Genomic DNA, 27,996 nt, shown 5'->3' with positions numbered 1-27,996 from the left:
CTTTTTGTTTTTTTTGTTTTGTTTTGTTTTTTATCAAGCCCAATATTTTTTGCACGCAAATATTTCAAACGTATCTTTTTGAATGGCTGCTAAAATAATCTTAGCCTTGATTATTCTTCTTGTTATTGTTTTCCCCCCTCTCTTCTCCATAATAATACTAATGATGATCACAATGATTTCCTGATTTTTTTAACAACACTGCACAACTTTTTAGGGTTTGAAAAGGGAAGACCTTTTGTGACTTGTTTCTTTTGAAGTTGTGCTTTCTCCTTGTTTGTAATTGAAGCCCTCCAGAGTTTGTGCTGATTGCATTCGATTTTATTTTTAAACAACAGGCGTGATTTCTCTGGGTAACAGCCCATCAGTTTTCTGAAATAACTCTTGTTTTCTGCACCCATCAGAACGCAGGTGGGTGAGAACTCTTAACTTTCTACTTTTTATTGTTGTTTCCCCCCCCCCTCCTTATTTGTTATTCTTTCCTTTTTTTTCCCGCGGGATCTCTTTCATTCAGGTAAAACTGTAAATTTCCCAAAGCTACATTGTTTCTTCTGTGCTGCATGAAGCTCCCGGAGACTTTTTTTTTTTAATTTATTTAAAATCCTCGATAGATAGGAGCAATGTAAATTTTCTGACATTCAAACCTTTTCTAGTTCACAAATCAGTCACCCTTGTCACAGTTATTGAAATTCCTCAACTTGCCACACCAGGACGGTGGAAAAAGCAGGCGGTGTCTTTGTTGCTGACCAGGCTTTTGATCGCCAGAGAAAATTTACTTACCTTCAGATGAGTGAGCAGAAAAAGAAATAACACTCCCTTTGATTTAGTTAGAAAAATGCAGACATTTGGATTCAGTGCAAACATACAACACTTGGTTGTTTTCTAGATGCAACCCTCGATTAACCTGTCTTTCCCCAGCTCAAAGTCTATTGAAAAACTGCGAATAGTTCCTTTTTGTTCTTGCTACAAAGAGTCATTGACTATATATTAAAATGATTGTTGAAAGGTATAAGTATGGTACTTAAAAGCAGAAAATCTTTGTGACTCAATCAATTAAGCTAAGCAACATTTGTACATTATTTTAAACGATGCTCGGGCATAAAATGTCAGATTTCATTTTACGGAGAACATATATATATATTTAAAAATGGCAGATTATTTATTTACTCAGTCGCCTACATATTCATTAGATCTAATTATTTCTAGTAACGAAAACACAAAAAGCTAGCTGAGAGTCGGAATCCTTCAATTTACCCTTTGTTCAGTACTTCATTTGGCTTATTCGGAGCTAAATCTGAGCTCCTCAAACTCTTATTCCTGAACAAAGAAACTTCTAACTCTTCAACTGAAAATATAAAGGCGTTAGGAAGCAATCACCACCGCAGGTACTGGTGAAACCGATAAAAATAGATATCGCTTGCATATTTCTCATTGTCATTATCAGGGCTGCACATTTAAAGTAATAAAAAATGACAAGTTTTTTTTTAAAAAAAACAACAACAATTTGAAATGCAGTGCTAAATCCATCGCTGAACATTAGGTGTATATGTAGTTTGCATGGATTCAGTCAATTAAGATGATTTTCAGTGCACTTTTATCCGGTAATTACTTTTGGATCTAGCACGTCTGAATAATTCCTTTTATTAGCTGGAGCTGCGTTTTTGCCCTTATTTTGTGAAATAAATGTGAAGAAATTACATTTACGATGATTTATAGCAACAGGTCTAAACCAACTATGTGTGTTTGTGTGTGTGTGTGTTCTTACATCTTTAGATGTATGTTATATTACCATGTATGTTTTCTGCTAAAAATACCAGCATACACTACAAGGTTCTCTGGTATGCTTAGTCCATAATGTGAAATCTACAAGGCAGTGACACTAGGAGAGCAATCAACCATTCTTTAGACTACCTCCAAATTGCAAAGAAAACCAAATAATCTCAAGTCCGTATAAAATATAACGGGAAGGCTGACAAGGGGATATTTTTAGGAACCGTGTCTAAATATACAGAGTAAGAGTGAATGTTAAAAAAAAAAGTTGTGGGTTGTAGAAGTTATCAAGTGGGATTTGCGGCGCGCTCTCTGCAGGAAACGAAAGCTGCTCCAGTTCAAAGCCACATGCACCAACGTGACATATAAGCCATTAAAATATCCTCCTGACGGCTCATTTCTGTTTCATCATACATTCCCTAACTGCTTCCAGAAAGCAAGAAAAGAAGAAATGAAGGATGACCGCCTCGCTGGAACCGCCAAAGAGGTGCTGTTTTGTTGTCTCTCTTTTCCACCCCCACCCCTTTTTGTCAGCCCAGAAATGATGTGCAGAAATGAGGGAATCTCTTCAACAGGTGGAGTGGGGTAAGTGAATTCGGGGGGAGGCACGGGCGGGCAAGGAAAGTTCTTGGCACCCACTCACCCACAAGGAAACGGGTTGGACACCCACTCACCAACAGGGGCTTGGCAACCTCTAGCTCGCATGGGAAGTGGTTTGGCACCCACTCAGAAAAGGGACTGGCGCCCATTCACCCACTGAGGAAGTGGCTTGGCATCTACTCACCCACGTGGGAAAAGGCTTGGCATACCTCGGCAAGGGGAAATAGCCTGGTACCTACTGGGACTGGGAAGGGGGCTTGATACCCACTTACCACTGGGCTAAGGGCAAGAGGCTTCTTCCCCCTCACAGGGCTGGATAGGGGACTTCTCTGCACAGTACAAAGGGGCTTCTTCTCCCCGTAAGCTGGGATCCAGAGGCACCAGGGAAAGGGGATTTTTCGCACCTATGGGAGAGGAGGAAGGGGCTTCTCTGCCTCAGCTCGGACAGAAAGAAGGTGACTCTCCAACCCCACAGAAACCCCACTTCCGAGGAGGCAGCGAGGGGAAGGGTTCTGCGCACCCAACGGGACAGGAGAAAGTAGCTTCTCCCGCCTGCCCTCCTTCCCCCCTCCCCAACAGGGATGGCGAAGGGGTTTCTCCCCCCTCACTGGGACAGGAGGGAAAGGAGATTCTCTGCACCCACTGCTGAGGAGCAGGAGACCGAGCCGGGCAAGCCTGGGGGAGAGGGATAGATAGACCAGCCCCAGGGAGAAGGCTGCTTGCTAAGGACAGTGGCTGCCGGACAGCCACAAACAGCAGAATGCTCGCTGCTTGGAAGGGCTGGGACTGCACATTTCCAGGCGGATGCACTCGGGGGCTGCCCGATTGTAAGCCCTGGATGGATGGCAGAGGGGGGGATTTGCTCCTTTCCCACAGAGCAGCTCAGCCTTGCCTGGGGCTGCAGTAAAAAGGAAAGTATTTGCAGGAGGGAGGTACGGCAAGAGGAAGTCAGATTCTCCTCCTGGGTTTGTCCGTTGAGCATTCATTGCTATGGTGCTGCTTTTCTTTCGCAGTTTCTTTCCTATCTGAGCAGTGAAAGGGTTAACTGTCTCCTGGAAAAGGTCTAGTGGACAAGCTACTAGACTTCCGAGCTTTGACAATAGAAACCCCTAATTGAGAGCCTTCCTTGGGAAGGGCTCCCATCCCTGTTCTTCGCTGACTGACCTGTTTGTTTTGCTTGCACTGCCAAAGTGCAACCTTCTAGTAACATTTCTCTTCCAAATCAACTCAAATCAAAAGAAACGCCTGCAGATTCCCTGTGTTACCCACACGCGCGTAAGGCGAGTGGTTTGGTAACTGATTGATGAGAAACGTTTGGGGTTTCGTGAATTAAAGGAAACTGGCAAGTTTGCAGAGAGGTGGTTCCTGCAAACAGACTCCCCTCGCATTCAGCTGTAAAACAAGTCCCCCTTGAGGTCTGACAATGCCTCCAAACCGCGATAGACGTTAGGCGTTAATTTTCTTGCCTACAGTTGGAAATGTAGTTAATCAGTTTGCGTAAGTGAAGGCTAAAGCTCTTGAAGTCGCCGACTTTGGAAATACCCTAGAGTTTGACCTCTGACCTGCGACCGACAACATGTGCCAGACCCAGAGCATCCAGCACAATGCGTGGTTTCAGTGTCTAACCTGGGGCAGGACAAATAGACAAATGTTTGCTGTTTCTTCTCTTTCCTCTCATTCTAATGATTAATCATATCTGATCGCCCGCCCCCATGCTTTAATTCCATCTTTTATTTTTAATTATCCACCCTGACTGTTCTATACACCCCTTGTTTTCCAGAATAGCTTGAATACCCATGAAATATGCTCACGGCCAAACCCCGGAGGAGAATCTCTCCTTGGGAGATTCTATTTGAACAGTTTAGGCTTGCTGCTATCCTGAATCATGCATATTAACTTACTTAAAAAGAACAAGATCCGTTCAAATCTTGAAGGCAAACATTAAATCTTCATCCCATTTCCTTGAACAGGTGAGGTAAGTAAAGGTTTCCATGGATGGTAAATGGGGATGAAAAGACATGTCTTTGCATCTGATATTATTTGAGGTGTGTGTATTAAGACTGTAATAACTCATAAAAGGACATTTAAATTTTGCCTGGTATTCCAGAGATGTGTTTGCTGTGGGCCGCTGAGCCTCGTGCTAGTTTTGATAAAACTGCTGTTGTAGTAGCCCGCTGAATCACAGCCATGTTTCAAACAATATTTGCTTACAGACTAACTAGTTTTAGTATGGAAGTGTTCGGTCAGCACCTTTGACCCGTATCAGAAGTCAAAGTTTTCTAGAGGTCAAATAACACACACACACACACACATTTCACTATAGATATAAGCACCAATTGCTATTCAGTACATTAACAGCCTAAGAGAAGAACGTAAATATTGTTAAAATTTTGTAGAGCAGAAAAGGCATAGGGGTGAGCACCTAATAGAATAGGCACGATTAACAGTTAATCTTAACTTATGTCCTGTTGATGACTGTTAACTAGGAAGAATATATTTGAATCAATAGTTATAAAAAGGTTAGTGTTATTCATCATAAATAATGGGACAATCTTGCTCTCTTTACTCAGCCAGAGGGACTACTCACGTGAGAAAGGCGCGAAAGATTAGAAGCCAGGTTTTTTTTAACTAATATTTAGTTTCAAACAAAATGTCACATGGAGACCATTCAAATACTAAATACAACACTTCATTATTTTGGTCAGGTTTCAACAAGTTAAACTCTTTTTCCCCTGGCTATTTGACTATTAAACTATTCCAACATTTCCAATTCTATGTCCTTACCAGTAAAGAACAACGTTTAAAAGTCCGCCCGGTAAAAAAGCAGCCTTTATTGATCTATTTTAATAATCATGTGTGAAAGTTTGGAAATTTTATGTTAAAGCTCCTGAATAGGTTTTATGGTTCTCTTTATTCCCACACTAATTTTCATCCCAGTGGTAACAATGCTGAAGAGGAAGTAACATTATTTTTTAAAAGATTGAGAATATCCATTATAGCCTCATGAGCAACTGTAATTAATGAGATCCGTTATTGGTCTTCGCGTTGCTTTTTTTATACTTCCATCCTGATATACTAAAGGAAAGTTCATGTGATCGAAGTGATTTCCGATTCCTACTTCGTTTATAACATCATAAACTCAACACTTCAAAAATTCAAACTTGCATTTAAACGTTAAAAATCCTGATTCAAATATTACACCGAAAATCAAGTAAGCATTCCGTATTATTCGTACTTCTCACTGCTAGATTAAAGAGGTACAAAGTTGTGTAAAAGTTATGAGCAGTGACAGTTTTACACAGAGAGGAGTCGAAATCATATACAGTGAAAAGTATCAACTTTGTAATATTAATCTGTATTGATACAATTAAAAACGGAGACAACAACTTGGGCAGGAGTCTTGCAAACAGGACGAAATTTTCAGAAGTGAAAAGTACAGAATATATCCAAGTTGGTAGTAACTCGCCTTAAAAATGCACTGCCAGAAGGTGAATGCCAGATCAAAGCAGAGTTGAAAAGATGTCCTTTCATAGATTTTTAAAAATCAACCATAGAAACCTCATTGCTCTGTAAAACATGTGCGAGCATTTTGGGGAAGCCTCCATTTTTGCCTCTGCAATATTTGAAGGGTCAAAGAAAAACTGAGTTCCATGAGACTTAGATGCCCGTTTCTTTTTAAAAGTGTCTTTTTACATGATTCTCGAATCATGTACCCAGACAGCCATTTTATAACATATATACATGTTTTTACTCGAAACTTTTCTCCCCTCTTCCCGAACAGGGACAAAGTCAGGAAATGAGACACAAGACTTCTCTGGTAATGAGGAAAAGAAAACGACTTTACAGAAACATCCTGGAAAAGTCAAGTAAGTTAAAATATGCCTTTTTTCAGTTCAAGGGAGACAATATTTTTTTCAGCTTAGTGTTTAACGTACTAGCATAAACACAAATCAGTGACACAACGCCCCACCAGCAGCTGCCTAATCCTGCTCAATGCCTATTCATTTGGAGGTTCTAGAATTAATATTTGACGACTCTCTCATTGAAACAACAACCCCTGACCCTATGTGATTGCACTGTCACATTATTCTATGACATATTCATCTTGAATTCATTTACGGACGATTTGATTGGAATGAGGTTTGACATGTATTGGATCCTATTAAAGCAGAAGACTTTGATCTTGTTGATGGGGTTTACATGATATGTATCATCTTTACCAGGGATAGCAGGCTTTCACAATGTGGTGGCTACCAAGCTTTAAGGAGTTAGTGACTGACATCTTATCTGACAGGAATACCTTAATCTTGAGGTATTGAATGATATATTCTATTTAAACTAAGCATATGATTTGGTTTATCTTGGGTACCTCTAGTTTCTAAAATGTGGGGAACACACACACATACAACCAAAGTGCCTTCACTTACCCCTTTGGCTTCTGGATTTTCCATACACTCTAGAACATCCTGAAGCAAATTGATCGGACTAAAAGAAAAGAAAAATTAACTAGTAACAAAAGAGAAATATATTCGAATTCCATGAAATGTTCTCTTTCCCCTTTGAAAATTTCCCTTAGCAACTTCTCTCTAAACAATACCTCTTGATATGCATTTTGACAGTGTATCCAAATATTATTTTGCTGCAGTTATGTGTATCCCTTGCATCAGCTCTTAGTTTTAATGATTATTTCATCTCCGTCTTAAGACTCAGTATACTTATGAAATTTGTAGCCCCAAATCCGATATTAATAATCAAGGAATAGGTTAACATAACTCTTCGGTGAATTCTGCTAGTTGTTCTTGACCTTTCCATTTCCATAGTAAATATTACAATTAGGATTTTCAAATCGCGATTAATCCTTATTTTTCACAGATAAAGCCTGAGGTTTAAAATCGCAAGTTAAACAATTAATGACGATAAATAGAAGTTTTAGCTAATAGTACCCATTTCAAAAAGGTTGCTATTTAACAGACAGTAAGATATATTCCATAGAACTAACTGAAAAGTTTCAGGTACCTCAACAGTGGATTGTCTAGAGAAATTTTGGTGACCTAACAAAAAACTAAAGGACAGAATCTGCTCAGATACGGCCATACAAACGCCATTGAAGAGGACAGTAGAAAGCCAGCGCGGTTGGCACTAGTGTATGTGAGAGCAGAATTTGGCCCCAAGGTAGAGAGTATATTACAAATGTCCACTCTTTTTATGTGGCAAAGCTGACATGCACATCAAGAAGAGTGTTTGGCATTGATCATGAATAACGCTAGATTTACTAGAAAATATGAGTATATATTTATACTGAAATAAAACTAAAATAGAGTGGAGCTGTAAATCTATTACTATTAAGAAGATCTGACCACAAATAATGTATATTGTTGCATCGATTCCTGTTTTTAGTCAAACTACTGTACAGTACATTTTAGCTCCTATATAGCTACAGCAGTTAGATTGTAGCAATTTAGTGTGTAGGAGAGGATGAGGGGTTTTTGTTCATTCTCTTGATTGCACGAAAAATGGAAGCTAAACTAAACCCTGAGAGACAAATTCAGTAAACTAAAGTTTGGGGGATAATTAGGCTTTCAAATCGTCACCATATCTGATTTTGCTAAAGGTGTCGAGGGACAGGCACAGATGGGAGAAACACACAAAATACTACACACATTCACTTTTTATGTGTGTGAAATTATTTTTATATTTGTACAACTATAGAAGAAAAAAATAGTGTTTTGTTCAACTTTTGCAGCTGATTCCCAATATACTATACTCGATATGTAGTATAGATGTCTTTTCCCCAAACTGTGCTCCAGTTTATTGATTCAGGCTCTTATTTGTGTTAATCATGTATCACTCCTACTGTCTACTCTGTGGTAGGGGAAGCTTTTGACATATGTGCTGGAACTAGGGGTGCTGGGGGGGTGCTGCCGGAACGTGCCCTGGCTTGAAATGGTTTCCATTATATACAGGGTTTACCCATTCGTTCAATGGCTCTCAGCACCACCCCCACTATAAAAATTGTTCCAGCACCCCAGCTTTTGGTTTCTCCTGACCTGATAGCCTGGTTTCACAGTTTATTCATTTAATTACTGTAATGCAATCAAATGTTGATTCTCTGATTTTATTAGGGAAAGAATCCGTGAACACCTTATTTCAACATGTACCCTTTACAGAGCATTCTAACACAACTAGGAAGTATTCACCAGGGGCTAATACACAGTAACCGCTTAGATGTATAGGAAATAGATGGGGAAACTGATTAATCAGTCTACAAGTGCTGATTCCTGGTGTTGCCACTTCTAAAGCTCCAAATGTTATCTCTTGGACACCCTTTGTGGCATTGGCCCTCGGGTGATGGGACAAGAAGAACAATGGAGTTCTTCACATGCCAGCCCCCTGTAACAACAACAACCCTCCAATAACACTGTCTGATGTTTGGGTTCCCCACGCCTTCTTGTGATATCTCCGTTTCAGGATATAAAAAAGTATTGTGCAATTATTGTTATCCCTGCAGACTCCTTGTAAAGGGTTTAGAGTTACCAAGTCCGTGAACTTCAGTATTTGTAGAGAAGAGGAATTCCCCTGCAATTGCCATGTTGGTTTCAAAATCTAAATTGGTAGAGTAGCCCTGCAAACCTAATGTGGCAAGGGGATATAGGAGGCTTCATATATTTAAGGCATAGCCCATACAGTATGGATTATCTGGTAAAACATGGCTCATATTGCAGACGGGATTAACGAGATCTAAGTAATCAGTTGAGTGAGTGGTGGTCAGACGAGGTCAAACTGCCAAAGGCCTGCATTAACAAGCACTCACGTTTTCAAAACATTCTGCAAGAGATGTGTAACTTTGCCGATTTTGGCCAGGTCCTCCTCCTCTTTCCTAATCTCTCCGCCTTCCCTTAGTCATGTGCGCGTCTCCCCCCCCCCCCCCCCTTCTCCTCCACACACACACTAGTAGAACTCCCAAGGTACACAACAAATTATAGGAGTGAAAATACTAACTTCACCTAATATAATGAGAGAGACACCGAGTGGCACTTTTTTTCATTCGATCCATGAAGAAGAAAAAAAAGACTTCAGGATTTAAGTAAGGGCCGAACAGAGCCAATAGTGTTTGACAGGAAACCATCACAATATTTTAAAATAGCCTAGGCAAACTGGTGATAACATTTTTAATTGATAAACTGTTCCAGATGTTTTCTCCCTTGACTGAGAAGTGTCAGAATTGATGGATAACAAGTATGTAGAGATGAAGTGTTTTAAGGAGGTATGAGGAAACAGCTATATTTGGAAGTCACACTCTCAGTATATTTGTAAGTAGCAGATTAATAATTCCTAACGTTTATCTCTTCTGTGCACTCCTATTGAGATGGGCAGGAATAGGAATGTCAAATGCATTACTTAGTGCAAATAGACTTGAAAGTTAAGATGTTGTGGCGCTAACTGCTGGTGTGTGATTTAAAATGCCTGAGTAAACATGTTATGTAAGGATGGATAACTAATTGTATCATGTGTCATTTTTCATCATCTCAAGTCAAAAATATGTACACAGTAATGTAAACACAACGATCTAGCTAAATATTAGCTTTGTGTTACATAAAACAGAGTCAAATCCAGGCTCATTCCAAAAATATGTAACCGTAGCCAACGCTCGCTATGCAAAGCAGTAATAAAAATGTCCCATATATAATTACGTATGTCCTACACTTTAAACTTATGATTACAAGTCATTGGCGAGTTGCCTGTGTTATGAGAATAGCGCGGTTTAGGTATTAACATGCCAACCGTTATCTTGGTTTACTACTTAACATAAAGATGATCGTTTACAGACGTAGTTAGCAATTGTTAAACTTTTATGGAAATGCAAAATTATGCGTCTTAACTTATTAAATTGCATTGGGGGTTTCTAATTCCAGATGTAGAGTCAATATTATAAAGTGTCCATAGACAAGTTAATAGGAAGTCAATAAATAAAAATTGTAACAATGTGAAAATATATATTCATTTGTTGTTTTATTTTTAAAAAGTATTTCTGTTATTGAGCGAATACTATTTATGACTATTGAATTTTGTGATGACCTTATAGAAAGATATTTATTGTTATCTTTTTCTTTCCCAAAACTGACGCACTGTTTCCACTGTCTTTCTCCAGGATTTTTTTTTTTAACTCACAATACTCTTCTTAAAAAAAAATAAGTAGAGGCTTTCTCCTGTGCTGAAGCTCTAAGCTTTACTAAATCTATAAGGCCTCAGTGCATAAAGCCAGAAACTCTAGACTATACTTTCATCATTAACAATGTAAATCCTACAGCCAATATATTTTCTTTCTTCTAAGGAGTATAAAAATAGGAGAGAGTACTTTATATGTATTTAAGGACTTTTCTTAAAATCGAAAGATGGTGGTTAGATTGTACAATTCTGTAAGTGGAAAGAGAGAGAGAGAGAGAAAGAGAGAGGGATATTATTCCCTTTTCTGAGTTAAATACTCGGTTTCATTCTTAATGTAATGATTTATCATATTACTCCAGCAGCCATTAACAAAATAACTGTTGACATTTAAATATGTGGCGTGGGATTCCTCCAAGAATCCTTTCTAAGATTTGGTATAAAGATATAATACTCCCAGAACTAGCCAAATTGTGTAATCTTAGGAAGTAAGACTCTAGTGTCGCTTAACTACTATTTCTCAAGTAGAAAGACCAGTTATCTGTGCTGTCAACAAGTGTCAGAAATGTAAAGAGTTGCCCAGCTCTGCTTCCCATGATGTGTTCTGTATGCAGAGCTCGTCCCCTCGCATTGTCCTCCTTTCAGTTTGAGAAAAGGCCCTTGAAATGCTCGTACATGGGAAAGATTTGTGTGTGCTATAAATAAACAGGAGTCAAAATGATGGGGAGGGGAGGAATCCTAACGAAGCATCAGAGCTGAATCTGAGCATTAAGTTTCATCAATAAAAACTTGCTCCCACAAAGGACGCTACCCAAGGGAGACTGAAGGAGCCCCCTGCTTCCCTTCTTCCTTCGGGAATGACCTTCAGGCAGGAGATGGATACTTCAGTAGGATTTCACAAACCGAGACAAAAGTGCAACCGCGCTCTTTATTCAAAACTTGAGATAGTGACCTGGAGTGGGGGAAGGAGGGAGGGTAGATGGTGCAGGCTCAGGACCTGTCTCCCCTCCTGCCTCCCCCCGCCCCGTTTCCCCGGGCGTTTTGTGTGGCTGGATCACGGAACTTACGGGAAGCCCCAGCCCATCTTTGTTGCTGCGAAGAGTTGCGAGCTGCACTTTAAGTCACCCTGCGACTTAACAAAGCAACGGGCGCGCGAGCGGCCAACCAGGCAACTTGTTCCGAAGGCAGCCGCGGTTTGCCGCTACGTGCCGGCTGGTGGCTCTGGAGGGGCTCGGGGGAGAGCGCGGGCGCGGGGGAGGCTGCTTGGCGGCGGGGGGAGGCTAGGTCCGGGCGAGCGGCGGAGCTAGCCAAGGAAGCAGACGGGTTTCGAAGTGCAGAGGCTTCCGGCTGCCGATCGGCCTCCCCGGGGCGAAGGGCAGAGCGCGGGGAGGAGGAACCAGCGAGCGGGCACCTCGAGCACGATCGGCAGCGCGGCTGGAGCTGCTTTCCCTTGGACTGGCTCCTCCTTCGGCTACCGCCGCTCATTGCCGCTAAGCGCCAGCGAGGAGCCGGGGCTGGGCCAGGGCCAGGGCCAGGACCAGGAGGTTGCCGCCGCGGCCGGCCCTGCCCTGCGCTCTCTGTGAAAAGCAGCTAGAAACCAAAATGCGGGGAGCCAGCGCCGGGCATTGCTCGCTAGCGAGGCACAGGGGGGGAGGGAGGCTTTTAGCGGAGAAGGGGGCGCCCCCCGGTTAGCGCCTGCGTAGCTCCGTCCACCCCCTGCCCCCTCCACACACATGCACTCTGATAAAGCTTTTCAGTCTGAAGCCGGGCCTGTCATCGCTGACGTCAGCGAGCAGGCTGTGGCCAATGAGAGCGCGCGGTGATTGTTTCGCTCTCTGGGCTGGCGCCGTGTCCATGAATTTCTATTCAGCAGCCTCCCAGCGTCCTGCTGCTGCCTCTCAAGCGTATAGGATTCCACGTAGGCATTAAAAGGGGGGGAGGGAACAGGAAAACAAAAAAACAAAAACAAAAACCAAACCAGCCCCAGCCCCTCTCCTCCTCTTCCCCCCCCCAAAAAAAAACTTTGGGGGAAAAAAGTTTCGCCTCTCTCTGTCTCTGTCTCTCTCCTCCCCGCTGTCAGGTGACTTTTTAGAATTAGAAGCTAATGAGCATGGTTGCTTTGGGGAGCCCAGTGATGGACCCTGCTGCACTCTCCAAACGGAACACGGCGCTGAGATTAGTACACTTGGCAGGGGCTCATCACCACCATCATCATCTCCACCCCCCTCAGAGCATGACAGGCTTCCCGGGCTTCGCCGGGCATCCCCACTCAGTGGCTCCCACGCACCCTGGGGAGTACGCCGCGGAATCCCGCCTAGGGCCGAGTCCATTCCGGCCTGAACACATGGGGCACCACCACCACCACCACCACCATCATCATCATCATCCTCACCACCCTGCGGCCCTTAAACTCAGCCCTGCCCCTCATCCTCATCCTCACCACCAGTACCACCACCACCACCACCATCATCATATGGCAGGCCAAGCTGAGGTGGTCTCTAGTCAAACAGGAACGTTTGGCCCGGCGCAGTCAACAGCAGTCCCTTACCCAGTGTCTCGCACAGCTCAGGCTATTTCAGCAGGTAGGGACTTCTTAATACGCAGAGATCTGACAGCTCCAGTCATGCCAGGGCTAACTGAGCAACACACTGCTACAAGTTCTCACCACGGAATGTTTGTCTCAACAACAGGTAGCTACCCCGGACACCATGGTCACCACCACTCAGAAGCTGGGAATCATCCTCTGTTCTCTGGACTCCATGAGCAGCCTCCCCATGCAACTCCAGGTGGCCATCTAAACGGACAGATAAGACTGGGGTTACCTGGAGAAATGTACGCCAGGTCTGAACATTTCACTCAAGTACCAGCCTCCAGGACCGATCCTTTTGCTGCTTCCTCGCTTCATAGCTACGGTGGCATGAATCTGAACGTGAATCTGGCTCCACACCACGGCCCTGGTGCTTTCTTTCGTTACATGAGGCAGCCCATCAAACAGGAACTCATCTGTAAATGGATTGAGTTGGACCAGACTCCCAAAAAATTATGCTCGAAAACTTTCACCACAATGCACGAGCTGGTGACTCATGTCACAGTGGAGCATGTTGGAGGACCCGAGCAGTCCAATCACATATGTTTCTGGGAAGAGTGTCCAAGAGAGGGGAAACCTTTCAAAGCCAAATATAAACTTGTAAATCACATCAGAGTCCACACAGGTGAAAAACCCTTCCCCTGCCCTTTCCCAGGCTGTGGGAAAGTGTTTGCTAGATCAGAAAATCTCAAAATACACAAAAGAACTCACACAGGTCAGTATTGAAAGCTATCCTTAATTTCTTTATTTTGTTCAGCGTCCTCTTTAAGTAGTGTATCGTTATGGAGAATGAATGCACACCAAATAATTATTTTAATTACATTCTTAGATTTGTTTGCTTTTTTCTCCATTTGCAAAATGAATAAATCTCAGAATTTATGTATAGAAATTCTAAAGCTTAAATAGACTGATATAATGTTTGTGCATCTATATCTTTATAAATACTGAGAGATATGAATACTACACGTCTATTCACACAGGCTGGGAATTTTTTTCCTCTGGCAGTTTAAAGTAGTTGGAGAAAATGAAATCATTGTGCAAGCTCACAAATTAAAAGTGAACAATAGAAATTACAGCTTGTCTAGTCAGTTTTGACTGATGTCGCTGAGATGCTGCTGCCTCTAACATTGTGAGAATAACACAGCTGCAACCTTTTCGTTCAACAGTTTTGTTTTGGTCAGATGGAGTTTTTTAATGTTTGAGCTGAATAACAGTGACATTTTTAACGAACATTACCATCTAAGGTCTCTGTGCATTTGCAAATGTGGGGAGCTGAAAGTTTTTATTCTAGGGAGGAAAAATAGTATTGTTTCGGCCTGTACATTTTGAAATGTCATTCGCAGAACTGCTAAGTGAAATTAGGACATGTGTCAGAAACATCTGTTAGTCCTAGTTCTCAGAAAAGAAAGTAACTCGATGGAAGATTTTGCAAAGCGATGTTTGAACTCTTCCGGCCAGAAAGGCATCTATAATTAATGAAATTGCACGTAGAAAGTTTTCACACTTACAGAAGCAGCCTGTGAAGTTGTATTAATTAGTTTAGCAGCCGGTGTTTGTAGTCTCTGGCGCTGGCTTTTTTCTGAAGAAGAAGATAAGAAATAAGCCCTTTTCGGAAAATTAAATCTGTTCCAGTATAGGGTTTTTCACCTTCCACCCCCTCCTGTACAGCCTTATGCACTGCTAGGGAAACTACATAATCCTATTGTAAGATCTGTTTACAGCCAAACGATTTTTTTCGCCCTCCAGTTCATAAAACTCCCCCTCCCCCACGGTCGGTGTTTGCCTTGACCCTGGTGCAGTTGCATTTTTTGTGCTACAGCTCAACAAGGTACAATATGCCTGAGAAATATACTAATTTTGTATCAATGTATTCTAAATATAGCGCAGTAATTTTACAGTAGCCATCGCTATTAAGATAGTATTTTTCCACAGCTCGTTTTAAATATATAGTCTAACGTTTTATTAGTCTAATAGTCTTTCGATAATTTATTTTTAAGTAAAAAAAGACCCCACATAATATAAATGATACCTTAAGCCATCTTCTTGTTAGTTCAGAACAGGTAGAACCATTAAATAGGATCGCTCATCCCTTAATTACAGTGTTTTTCTTAAGTAAACAAACTTTTACTGCTCTTTAACGGCCTCACTGTTTGAAGTCTGTGAAGCAGAAAATGGTTAAATTCTTAGGGAAATTGACCTACATCAGGGAAGCAGGTTGAGAGTATAACAGGAATCGTAGGTTTGGATTTATTAAACATAATTTCGTGCGTACATACTTTTCACTTTAACTTGCCCAATGACTAATTGCTGCATTCTGAAAAATCCTGCAGGGCCTTTACGGTTGCGTCGTTTCTATTAAACACCCAGAAGTTGTCCAAAACAAAATGTTTCTGAAATCGTAATAGAACTTTGTACAAATTATTCATGAAGACAGTTCTGAATTCAACAGGAAAATAATTGCCTTCTCAAATATTAATGACTGCATTTCCCTGAGTCTGGGAAACGGGTGGATTTCTTGCGTTTTGGGGATTTTCACGATTAAATTATATTTATTATCTGATTTATAACAACAGCGAATAGGTAGGGAAGGAAGGAATTCATGTTCCTGTCCTTTAAGCTGTCTAGGAACAATAGTGAAAAGTGTGAGGTTGGAAACTATTCCCAGCGATACACATGCATTTTAACTTTTAATTGATAGAGGTGCTATTCACAATTTTATGCTACTCCCTTCCCCCGTGAGGATTTTGTAAATACCTTAATCCACTCTCAAAGTTGGGGGATTATATCAAAATCTCCAAGAAGCTGAATGTCACTGAACAGTTTTGCACAGCTACAAGTGTGGTTTTAAAATGGCGGTTTAGACTCTTGGCTTCTCTATAGCCTTTATAACTTTTTACATGTAGCCTTGCAAATGCAGGACGTTTTAAATGGTCTTTTCCTGAAGTATAAATATTTACACATAGGAAAACCTTCTCTTTAGAAGGGACCACTTAAAAAATATTCGCATTGCTGCTAGTTATTGAGGCATTCAAAGAATGCAAACCAGACAGATGAGAAAACGATGCCCTTTTCAATCTCTGAGTTGATATCTGATTGTACGAAAAAGGCTATTTAATTACTATATCAGAGAGGTTAAGCGAAGTTAAACATTTTTCAACACTTGAGAAATGAGGAAGCAGCCCAATTTTACCTGAATGTAACTCACTTTGCACAATCACGATGTTTATGAGGATGGCTTTCCCTGGGGTCTCCTAACTTACTGCTTGCTTGTACTACACTAATATCCTTAATTTGTTGTCGCAGCTCAAGATGCTGAAGGTCAAACTGTTTCCTTACATAAAACTGTAGTTCGAATATATACTTATATGTAGAGCGAAAAAATATTTTGTTGCAGGACCTGAGTTGCACCATTTCGTCAGTGATCTTGTTTTTTAGAACCTGTTTATTATTATGCCAGATATTTGCTAGTTTGCTATTCAAATGTTAGTGCTACCGTATGTGAGAGATCGTGCTCGATTATTGGCTTTAAAGTCACTGAAAGAGACTTACTTTAAATATGGAGCTTTCCTCCGCCCACTCTTATAACGTGCAATTGCATTAAATATTTACAATACTGATATTTAATGTATTAAAGGACGATTTTGTGTCAAAAAGGAAATATAATCAAGGTTGCGTCATTCATAAATTAGTAATTACAACATCCAAAAATATTGATACCTGCTAAGTCCTCTTGACCAAGTACGGCAAGATGGTGTGCACAGTGGCTTTGTCTGAGCATCCACTCCAAATAAGTTCAGAGTTATATTTTGGGGCTTCTTTTGCAAGCTAATATAATTTTCTGTTATTTAAAAAAAAAACCAATATTCCCATACCTCGGGTAATAGAAAGTTCGTGCTCCTTTTGCGTACACGTTTTGCAGTTGTGTATTATCAGGTAGAATAATTTATGGAGAAGTAATATAATTTAATGCTGAAACTGTCTTTGGTGCATTTCCTTGAAAGCACGCCTCATATATCATACACTATACTTAGTATAGAAAACCCTAGGTTAACCTCTCGCAGTACTCAGCCAACACGATTGTATTTCTAAACACGTATATGGTGTTTTTGATATTACCATCAGATTTAAGCCTGGTTTAAATTTCCTCCATTACCGCATATGGTTGTACGGTGAAAGAGTTTTACCCTAACAACAGCAACTGGCACTGGCCTAGTCACTTTCGCATTGAAGCTACGTCATATTGGCTCTCACAGTCAGCCTGCTTTTAAGACGGCTCTGTTCTTTAAACCTGGCAAGATAACATGCAGTAAAAAAATCAATCTATATTCATAAACGCTAGCTATGATCGTAGTCAATATAAAATATACTGTAGCTGCTGGGATTTAGCAAAGCCATGAGCAAAATTTCCACGTGCACCTCTGGGAGTGTGAGAAATGAACTTAATGTAATTTCTGGCCACTCCTGTGCACAACACTGAATTGTGGCAGACAGAGCACACATTGTTTACATGTAGCCTGCAACTGCACTTGGGCTCTACCTTACCCGACTTCTTTGTGGCTTGCACAAATCCCACTTTAACAAACAATTTAGACTAAGGGGGAAAGGACAACTATGAATTGGTGTTTTGGTGAAAATTGTGTGTGTGTGTGTGTGTGTGTGTGTGTGTGTGTGTGTGTGTGTGTGTGTGTGTGTGTGTGAGAGAGAGAGAGAGAGAGAGAGAGAGAGAGAGAGAATGGAAACTTAGAAAAATAATGTAAGAATCAGGTTTAAAAATATTTGCACCTATGCTAAATTCTATTCTCATATATTGCTCAGATCGTTTTTTAAAGCACACCTCTTTATTTGTCTGTACAATGAAATGGGAGATTAGTGTAGCGGGGCTATTTGGAAGGTTTAAATCACAGGGGCATGCTGAGGGATTTCATGTTTTAAAACCCTAAGGAACCCCCTTTCTCCTCCCCCAACACTACCACCCATTTTACTAATGTATGTACTCGTTAATTGCATTCTTTCAGGAGAAAAACCATTCAAATGTGAATTCGAAGGCTGTGACAGACGATTTGCCAACAGCAGTGACAGGAAGAAGCACTCTCACGTGCACACCAGCGACAAACCCTACAACTGCAAAGTGAGAGGCTGCGACAAGTCCTACACCCACCCCAGTTCCTTGAGGAAACACATGAAAGTGCACTGCAAATCCCCTCCTCCGAGTTCAGGCTACGAGTCCTCCACACCTTCCCTGGTGTCTCCCTCCTCGGACTCCGGCCGGGACCCTCCTGCTTCCTGTTCTCACGCAGAGCCAGTAGCATCGTCGCAAACTGCAGCTAACCTGAGTGAATGGTACGTGTGTCAGAGCTCGGGGGCCAGTGGCATCCCAACTCCTCCCAGTAACTCTCCGTCACCTAACCCGGGAGAGGCTTCTTACACGAACTGTGAGCCCAGGCCCAATTATTAGAAATAAATCAATAATCAGATAGCTCACACGGTCTGCAGTCTGGATCTCATCGAATGGTCTCCTCTTGTTACTCTGCTACCTTTGCGATGCAGAATCACTGTACCAAGACTGCCACAGTAGAGGGAACAATCTTATGCGAGGGGATCATAGATAATGTGAGCACCACACACGGGGAATAAAAAAAGAGACAGAGGCGCTGCCCTGGCACATGGCCTCTGCAGAGAAGATACATTGTAAAATAAATTAAACAGGTCTCTGTTACAAACTGCATTTATGGTACCAAGCACACGCGAAGGCAACTTCAGTCCGTCCACATTGCTTTTTGCATCCTTATACACACTCCTCTGGTCGTCTGGTTCTAATATGTTTACAAACTCATCGATTTTAAACATCTTGTGTATTAACGAACCAAAGTGTTTTAATTCGGATTTCTAGCTGTACAGGTTTTATTGTCGATGGTATCTTGTGATAGAGGTTTACTGTCAGTTTTGTTAGCCCACTATTCTCTCTCTCTCTCTCTCTCTCTCTCTCTCTCGTGTGTATATATATATATATATACACACACGCGCGCGCACACACACACACTATTATTTGTTACCGAATTGTATGAAATCGATCAATTAAATTCTTTGATTAAGTAACCAATTCAGCGGACGTCTCTGTAAAGAATCTCAATCCTTTTTCCTGGTGCAGTATATTCCCCCTCCCAGTTGTCACTAATTATAATAATAATAAAATGGCCCAAGGGTGGCTTAATGATTAATTGTCCATTTTAGTTTACACTAGTAATGACTTTTAATACATAAACATATTTCCCTCTCTCCCCACCCCTTGAAAGTGTCATTCCTGTTGAATTGTGGGGTTTTGTGATTTCTTGGGAGGACGAAAATCCGTGTTCTTGCGCTGGGGGGTGGGAGTGAACTGTTATGGGTGACGTCATTGTGCTGAATCCATAGGAGCTGGGACTATCCGAAAGGACTTGTGAGTTGTCAATTTCTCTGAATGAATCATGTAAAATCAGTGCTGGTCTTGTCTACAACGCACAACATTTGTCTTGTAAAAATAATAATAAATTTTGTAAAAACAAAATAAAATGGGTTTAGAATGTTCATCGTATCTAAGACCCTAAAACTATAATCTCCCCGAACCCACATGATTCACTCCTAGGGATAAAAATAATACTGTTTTTTAGTTGGGTTGGTTTATTTTTGTTTTTTTTTTTGTTTTGTTTTGTTTTGTTTTGGCACTGAGTAACTTGCAACTGCCTACAGGTAAAATTTTAGTTCATTCATTCATTCATTCTGTTTAAAAATACCACATAGGGTAGGCAAATAAACAATACGATTTCCCGAAAGTGGTTTCTATGGCGTGCTAAATGCAGACAGAGTGGCTGATCTAGTCATTCTTTTTCAAATTTTGCGCAAAATCCCCTACAAGCTGTTCAGTCAGGTAACGGATTAGTGTTACGTGGCCCCACGAAAAAAAAAAAAAAAAAAAAAAAAAAGGACAGTTGTGAAAGAGATCAACAACCTAATCATCATCCTTCTGGTGCATCTTTATTTTCTTCAAAAGCCACTAAGTTCTACGTATTTGAACCTACACAACTTCGTTCGGATGCTGCTTGTTAATTTAGCAAGCATTGCAAACAATGGAAACACGATACATAAACATGTATACAGATATACCTAATGAATTAGCTAGTCAAATTAAAAAATAAACTGTTGTAGTTATCAACAATATAAACTATAAGACGGTTGTTCCCAACTGACTATTCAAACCATGAAAGGTATACCGTGGAAATTAAAAGGTATGGAAGCCATCTGCGAAAGGAGAGGGTGTTTCCATCTTGTCTTGAGATCTGTTTATTTCTTTATTTCTTTATTTACATAAGTGTTTGGATGTGAAGGCTAATCACCTTTAATTTTTCATTTGCTTGTTACAGATGTCTACCCCGTTGCTCTCAAGGTAATCTAGACAGACGCAGCTGAAAGCCTGAATCTTATGCCTTAGACATCAAAGAAAGCTCGCACAAAGAAGTATTTCTTCGCAAGGGTGAATCTTCATGGTAAGTTAGGATTTCTATGGCAATAGGCAAGTCATACTTAAATAGTGAAAGGCAAAGTCTGGAGCCCGTCCAGACTTTTCATTAAGGACATAATATTTACGTCTAACAGGCCCTTTTTCTTGTGTATACAAGTATATATTTTTGTTTGACGCGAACTAAATCATTTTCATTTAATTTCCGGTAAACAAAACCCACGCGAATGGGCACTTGTTCCAGATCATAATAAAAATGGATAAGAATGTCAGGAAGAAAAGGCCCGCTTGAACCGTCGCGTCAGCTCACTTTTGTTTCTGCTTTCTGCCTTGGTCAGAGAATGCGTTTGGGATTTGATGGCGAGTTTCTAAAGGCAAGGAAATGGTTTTTAAGGGGGAAAAGAAAAGGAGAAAGGTCTAATCAAGCTCGGGTTGTTCAAAGGGTCTGATTTTGGGGTTGAAAGTGTGAGTTTTATGGTGCATCAACATGCCACGTTAGGATCGCTATGGTAATGAGGAGAGCAATAGCAAGCGGCCTTCAAAGGAGGCACACTCCATTTGAGACAGTCTATTAAGATACATTTGCACTGACCTTTGGTTTCATGCTAGCTTAATACAGTCAATCTGCTCTTCGTCAGAAATATACTTCCTCCGCCTAATACACTTTAACAGACTGTTTTTGTTTGCTTTCACCCTAAGGTGGGGTTTGGTGTGGTAGTTTTGCACTGAAGTCATTATACCAAAAGGAGGGACTGCCAATAAAGGGCATGTACATAATCTGAGTTAGTGCTAACTCTCTTCAGAACATGAGCATTTCTAACCAGCTGACATATTTTTTTTCAGAATCCAGACGATCAAACATTTCCATTCAAAAATGTCTCCAGTGTAAAAAAAATATATATATTGTGTGTCCTCCTCCCCCACCCTTCCCCAGTCCCCAGACAGTGAAGTTAGGATGGGGAATTAAAGGGACACTTGAGCTTTCTTAGTCTAATGGTGTAAGGTGTATCTAGCAAGGTAAATAAGAACCTTTGGATCATATCATTATTCCCTGGAAAATAAATAGGGAAAAGGCCTGACTAGAAGCTGTTGTGGAGGAAGTCCCCAGACCAAGGGGACACTGATAGTGGCAGGTTTGGAAAGTGGAAAGTGCTTGAAGGGATGAAGAACTTGACATCCGCATGGCTGAGGCCATGGCCGATGGGTTATGGTCCCGGGAAAGTTAGAAGTCCTGTTCCAGTAATTGTCTTGTTGTTTATTTTATCCAAGTACCCTAGTGAATAGGGGAAAAATAAACACGACGAAAAAATTCAAACAGTTGAGTCGTCTTTAGTGCCAGCCCTTGTGATTGAATAAAAAGGATGGTCCAATTTCTATTGAGCTGAGAAATCTTTGAAGTGGGAGTTATTATCTGAGAAATTCCTGCTTGTCGTCCTAACAACGCTGATGAAACGTTAAAGGTTCTTTGTCAGCGATTTGTTCTCCTTTCTGTCAAACTCACCCTGCCCGTTAGCTTTAAACCGTTTCTAAAGAGATAAAATCGAACTTTTAAAGATAACTTTAGGGGCCGGGAGGATACGGAAAATGGCAAACTATCTAATCATATGTATATGCATACATACGTATGTGTATGTGTCTATGTGTATCTCTGTGTATAGATATATAGATATAGATATAGGTGTATGTATGTCCTGACTGCTCTATAGTTCTCAGTTTTAAACGATGTCCATTTCTGCATTTTATCTCCTGAACTTTTCTGTCCAATAAATTATTCCTACACATTTGCTGCACGGAATGCAATTCTTGTGAAAAGGCAGAAATGCAGTGTTTCATTAACACTAGTCTGTAACCAGCAAGCGTTTTCTTTCCAGTATAATGAATGCAACAGCATACACTTAAGAGTAAAAGCTTTGATAATTTTAACATTCGGGATACCTATTAAGCATGTATATACTGCAATGTACCGAAATTGTTACGCATTAAAACCGATGGCTTCCATATGTTTCCATGTTTTATTGTCAGTAAGTGTAAAGATAGTCAAACTGCATCTCTTTGTATCTTCATTTTATAAGCATCACAGTGTACGATTATATAATGACCTTATCAAGGTTTATTTGGGGGGGGTTAAATTTTGAGATCATTAAATACTTTTTTTTTTGTAAAAAGAATCCCCTGAAGTTGTAACTCATCAGTGTATTTTTATTTTAGCTGCTACAGAATGCTGTGAGCCCAATCCTGTAATTCTAATAATTCTCATTGATATAAATGGGAGTTTGCCTAAGTAAAGACTGAGCAAAACTGCAGTGAAGTGGGTCCTTTTTTATTAATTGAAGATCCTCTCTTTTTTACGTTTAAGGGAAAATATAATGATCACAAATGTATCGTAAAATGTAACTCGTCAAAACAATTAAAATGTTGGAATATTATATATCTTTCCAAACTCTCTATCATCTATGTTTTCCTTTCAGCACACGTTTAGTGATGAAATAATTTTGTTTTATGTTTGAAAATATTATTTAAAATTTGTTAAGTAATTGGATTATTTTTGCAGTAATTATTTATAAAAGTATCAATTCTGTCATTTATTTACAAATATGTACTTAGAATGTTCTTTGTATCAGTTATACTGCGCCATTTATAAAAGACACTATGTATACATCTTTTTCTTTCTTTCCATTATAAATTTGGGTTAAATAGCAATTGCAGACATCCTACTAAATTAGTATATAATCGATCAGCGAGGTATAGTTTCTATTGGTTTCTAATATAGCTTCAAGCTAATTATTTTAGTTTTAATGGAAATTATATTTTTTATAAAAATTCTTTGACTAGACTCTTAAGATAGTATTCTTTACACCTGAAACTTCAAGACGAGCTATAGAATTCAAAAACGTGTATAATTAAGTTCCTTATAATTAAACTCGTCTTCTTTTCTTTATCTCCGCTGATTATTATTACAACTGCATGTAGACTCCTTCAAAATGATTTCTTAATTTTGGATTTCATTAATATGCTTGAAAAGAACAAATGGTTAAAAATTAGGGTCCTACCACAAAAAATGCTGTTTCTAACTATCGATGATGAATGCATTCTTTTATTCAGAGAAATCCCTGCACAACATGGAATCATTGTTACACTTGCACTTTTTATAAGCTTCCTCAAGAGAATGTGGATCACCTTTTACTGAGTTGAAATTAGTTAATCATTTAAAGTAATTTAAAGGTAAGTTGTTTTGCTATGCATATCCCATAAACTGAATTTCGTACGTTACAGAGTTTAGCACCTCTTGAGGATTCTCGGAGTTTTTTAAACTTGACATTTTAAATCTTATTCTTCCAGTTATGAATGATGCATCACTCCTATGCGAACACCGTAGCTGTCCTCGTGCCGCTTATTGAGTGGTGCGCATGCGCATTGGCTTATCTTTTAAGCAAAACTTTAAAGACGTTGCCTAACACAGAGATGACATACAGTTGGCTTTCTGTGGCAGGAATGTTGTCAATAAATAATACCTTTGAATATGGAGAAAAAGAAAGAAAGAAAGAAAGAAAGAAAGAAAGAAAGAAAGAAAGAAAGAAAGAAAGAAAGAAAGAAAGAAAATTTACTGATTTTAAAAAATGACAAAATTGGCACAAAAAGAAAAAAGAGGGCTAACAGTACATGCTAATTAAAGTATACAATTCTATGGGCTATAATGATTGAGCGAAGACATGTAGTTATTACACTTGACTGTAGTCAACAAGGGATGGAATGTCCCCTTAGACAACATGGTGAGAGACGTGTGGGCATTATTAGTGGTCCTTTTATAGACATTGCCTTTTCTTTCTCAGTGCTGACAAACCATTTTGGAGGGATTCATCCCCTGTTGCTTCCTATCATCGATCCCCATGCAAGCTCCTGCATTGTGCAAGTGCATTAATTAAAGACCATTCATTTAACAAAAGAACGTTTGTATGTTAAGGAAATGAAGATTAAAAATATGAATCAGTAAACTAAATAAACTAAGACCATAGTTTCCATACATATATCACTTAGATGAAGGGACAGGAAAACTAGGTTCTGCATACTGTTAAATACACTTCATTTAACCCCACGGAGCTGTCCATAAATATTGGTTCGGTGATCATTTTGTCTCTTTGGGACATCGCACTTAAATGTATTACAATTAAAAAGATGGTTTTTAAGTGTATTTATAACTGTTAGGTTTACGCATCATATTACTTAACCCTCAGCTCACAGGTATCCAGTCAAACATTTAAGTGAAGTCTTTATGCCCGCCTCTTACATGTCTATCGTTCTGAATGCTGCTAGCCTATGAAGAATAGTTTTAGACATGACAGATATATCAGTACTTTCCCCACTGACACAGTACCATCTTTGGACAGTATGTGCATTTTGTAAAGCGATCGCTGTTGGATGATTGTCCACTACATTATACAGAAGTAGGTGTCTGAAATATATCAAATCTATATACATTACCCACACGTTATTCTTTGAATTTATGTCAGTGCAGCAAGTGCCATGAATACCACATGGCCGGAAGCCCACTTTCAATCTGATCCATTCTCATTATATTTTGCAAGCTGAAAAAAAAATCAACATGGTTCAGCAAAACGCGTGGTAGGCTGTGAAGTTGATCACGACAGAAGTCTGAATTGTGCGAACGTAAAATAAAAATGATAAGACATCGATTATTATGTTTATGTGTGAAGGGAGTCGGGTTCCCAATGTCACCCACATGACTTGTGAAGAGGCACCAGCTTTACTGAACCTCTGGGCCATATGTTGGTTTATTTGCACCCCACATCTTTTTTAGGATGTTGTATGCTGAATAGCATACCTAGGGTATAAATTAAAGTGCATTAAAATAAATGAACAAGAAAAAAGACTATATGTATCTAAAGTCTAAACATATTTAAAGACCAAACAAAAGCACATTGTTCCCATGATTATAATGGGGCCTGTTAACCAATTAAAGCTTTTTGTCAAAAGTCCCAGTTTCTATAGTTGAATGAAACAGTAGTAGTTTTTCTTGTGGATGGTTTAAAAGCTTTGCGGAATTAAACTGGAAGGACAATATTCACAGTAATAAAAACACGTTACCTAAGGGTTGTAAGCATTATGGCAACAGTTTATGGAAACAGTTTTGGTGCATGACTGAATTGTTTCAATCTCTTAGACGCATAAAACTAAATCTGTGTCAGCAAGTGATCTTACACATCTTGTTTGTATTGTCCAGCAATATTTATCTACTGTAAATTTGGAGTAAGCTATTGCAAAAGTAAATATTAGCGTCAGACAGGTTTTACTTTAATTGGGACAATCCTCATTACTTGTATTAAAATACGTTTCGAGTGTATTTCCTCTTTTTATGAGGCAACATTTTTAGTAAAAAATACCAATTTCAGATTATTTTAATGCAACTATTACCAACAAGATTATGTCATTAGTAAGTCATATTATGGTTTTGGACCATTTTATTTGTAATGTGCACTATACATTGACTTCAAAAGTTATAATTATGGAATATAGGCGTAGCAAACCTAAAAAAGTGCGATCAGTCTAGTAACATATAAAAACTGAATCCTTCATATATGCTTTGTTGGGTAAACATTTGTTTCTAAAATAAGCCATGTAAGAATTTAACACAATCTCTAAACAACAATTTCCGTTCATGTAGTAATTAATGGTTAACAACACATCCTGATTATATTCCAAGATTCCACTGACGTTGACTAGAAGACCAAGCATCTCAGATTCCAGTCCTTATAAAATGACAACCTATAGATCAGATTTTATATACCTGACAGCTCCGACAGGTTAAAAACAATGTTTACGAAAGTCAAAATACTCTAAAACTTTTGATCAGTCATACAGTTTTAGTATTTGTTTGAACTATATGTTTCTATGTTCATTATAAAGGCATTAGAGCAGAAATGAAAACTCTCTGTATTAAAACATTTAGCTTCTTAACATATGTTTTTGTTAGCTTTTATCTCAAATGTTGCTTTTTGTTAATTTTTTTAAAAATAGATATGATATAACATAAAGATAAAAATTACATGATCTTACACTTGAATTGTGTTATATTATGTAATTATGGGGAGGAAGGGAAGGCTTGAGTACTGAAGTGTTAAATAAAATGGTTAAAGCTGGAGTTTCACAAAGGAAATTTTTGTTCTCTACATCTGTGGATATTTCAGTCTTTTTCAAATAGTTGATAAAATTGAGGCTCTCTTGCAAAAATTGCTGAAAAAAACTTAGGTAAGAAAGGAACCAAGAGTCAGTTGATTTTTATTGTCCAAAAAACAGGACAACTTTAAAAAAAATGTTGTAGAAATACAGAGACTCCTTTAAGTGTGAAATATCATTTCATTGTAAATAGTCAAAAAAGAGTCGGTAATCCAACTTCCGGAAACTGTTCTGAATTATTTCAGCAGACTCTTTTAAAAGGGGATTAGCAGGGCTTTAGGGGCAAAATCCTTCTGTTTTATTCAATCTCTGATTTTATGTTATAATTACTAGATGTAAAGACTCTTGAATTAGTATGCAGCAGTCGTCCAGACATTATGCAGGTGCTATTCTAATCATTCAGCTTTTTAATTAAGGAACGAGGTAAGAAAACAGAATCATAAAAACACTTTTGTGAGAGCTGAGAAAATTGTGAGCGACTGCATGAATAAAGCCTTTATACCTTATCCTGACAGGTCAGACACCAATTGCCTGACTTACGACCTTTTCTTGATGAAACAATGGTTAACAGCTTTCTCACCTTGTTCCCATTATAGCCTTTATTCTTATATAGAATTTATGGAAATGCCCATAAAATGCTTATATTAAAAGGGAGGGCGGGGAAGGTATTGCGATTATTATTGATACGTATCCTGATACTTTATCTCTGATAGTTCTGAAATGGGTGCTCAGAATATTTGTATACAAAAGGGTCACACTCATTCACGAAACTTTTGCCAGATCGTAAGATTTTCATGTATAAAATTAATATATACAAGAAAAAAAAACTTTATGGAATAACAATCCAGCAAGGTTAACTGACTGCTCGACTAAGAGGCAAATCCAAAAGTCTTCTCTGATCAATCCACCAATATGTATAACAACACTTGACGTCACAATAAAAACTTAGACCTTTTGTGGTTTTTCGTTTGTTTGTTTTTTAATTTCTTTTCTTCCTCCCTCCCCTTCCCTGGCACAGACTTTGCTGCATCACGTGTATTAACATATGAATGAAACAAACAGAGCCAATGCATTTAAGGTAATACCTATGCACTGTTCTTGCCTGATTATCTTTTTATGGAAAGTTGCATTAACTAATGACATTTACATAAATATGAATAATTATTAAGTTGGAGTTTCTGCTTTGACAGTGGAA

At 39.3% G+C, this 27,996-nt stretch overlaps 1 protein-coding gene across 7 annotated transcripts; it reads left to right on the top strand.

Moving 5' to 3' along the window:
- Nucleotides 1-27,879, top strand: ZIC4 (Zic family member 4). 7 transcript variants are annotated; one of them, XM_054040568.1, is made up of 5 exons: nucleotides 1-408; nucleotides 2,201-2,254; nucleotides 6,149-6,233; nucleotides 13,221-13,832; nucleotides 18,133-19,649. In XM_054040568.1, the coding sequence occupies exons 2-5, from the start codon at nucleotides 2,219-2,221 to the stop codon at nucleotides 18,570-18,572; spliced, it is 1,173 nt and encodes a 390-aa protein (XP_053896543.1). In that variant the 5' UTR covers nucleotides 1-408; nucleotides 2,201-2,218; the 3' UTR covers nucleotides 18,573-19,649. The 7 variants fall into 7 exon arrangements, 6 of the variants coding, with proteins under 6 accessions (XP_053896543.1, XP_053896544.1, XP_053896546.1 ...); XM_054040569.1 differs by lacking the exon at nucleotides 1-408 and having other exon boundaries at nucleotides 2,170-2,352; XM_054040571.1 differs by lacking the exons at nucleotides 1-408; nucleotides 2,201-2,254 and adding an exon at nucleotides 2,748-2,822.
- The last annotated feature ends 117 nt before the right edge of the window (nucleotides 27,880-27,996 follow it).

The sequence above is a fragment of the Malaclemys terrapin genome, chromosome 9 (genome assembly GCF_027887155.1).
Source record: "Malaclemys terrapin pileata isolate rMalTer1 chromosome 9, rMalTer1.hap1, whole genome shotgun sequence".
NCBI classification, from domain to species: domain Eukaryota; kingdom Metazoa; phylum Chordata; order Testudines; family Emydidae; genus Malaclemys; species Malaclemys terrapin.
This window is presented reverse-complemented; position numbering and strand designations above follow the sequence as displayed.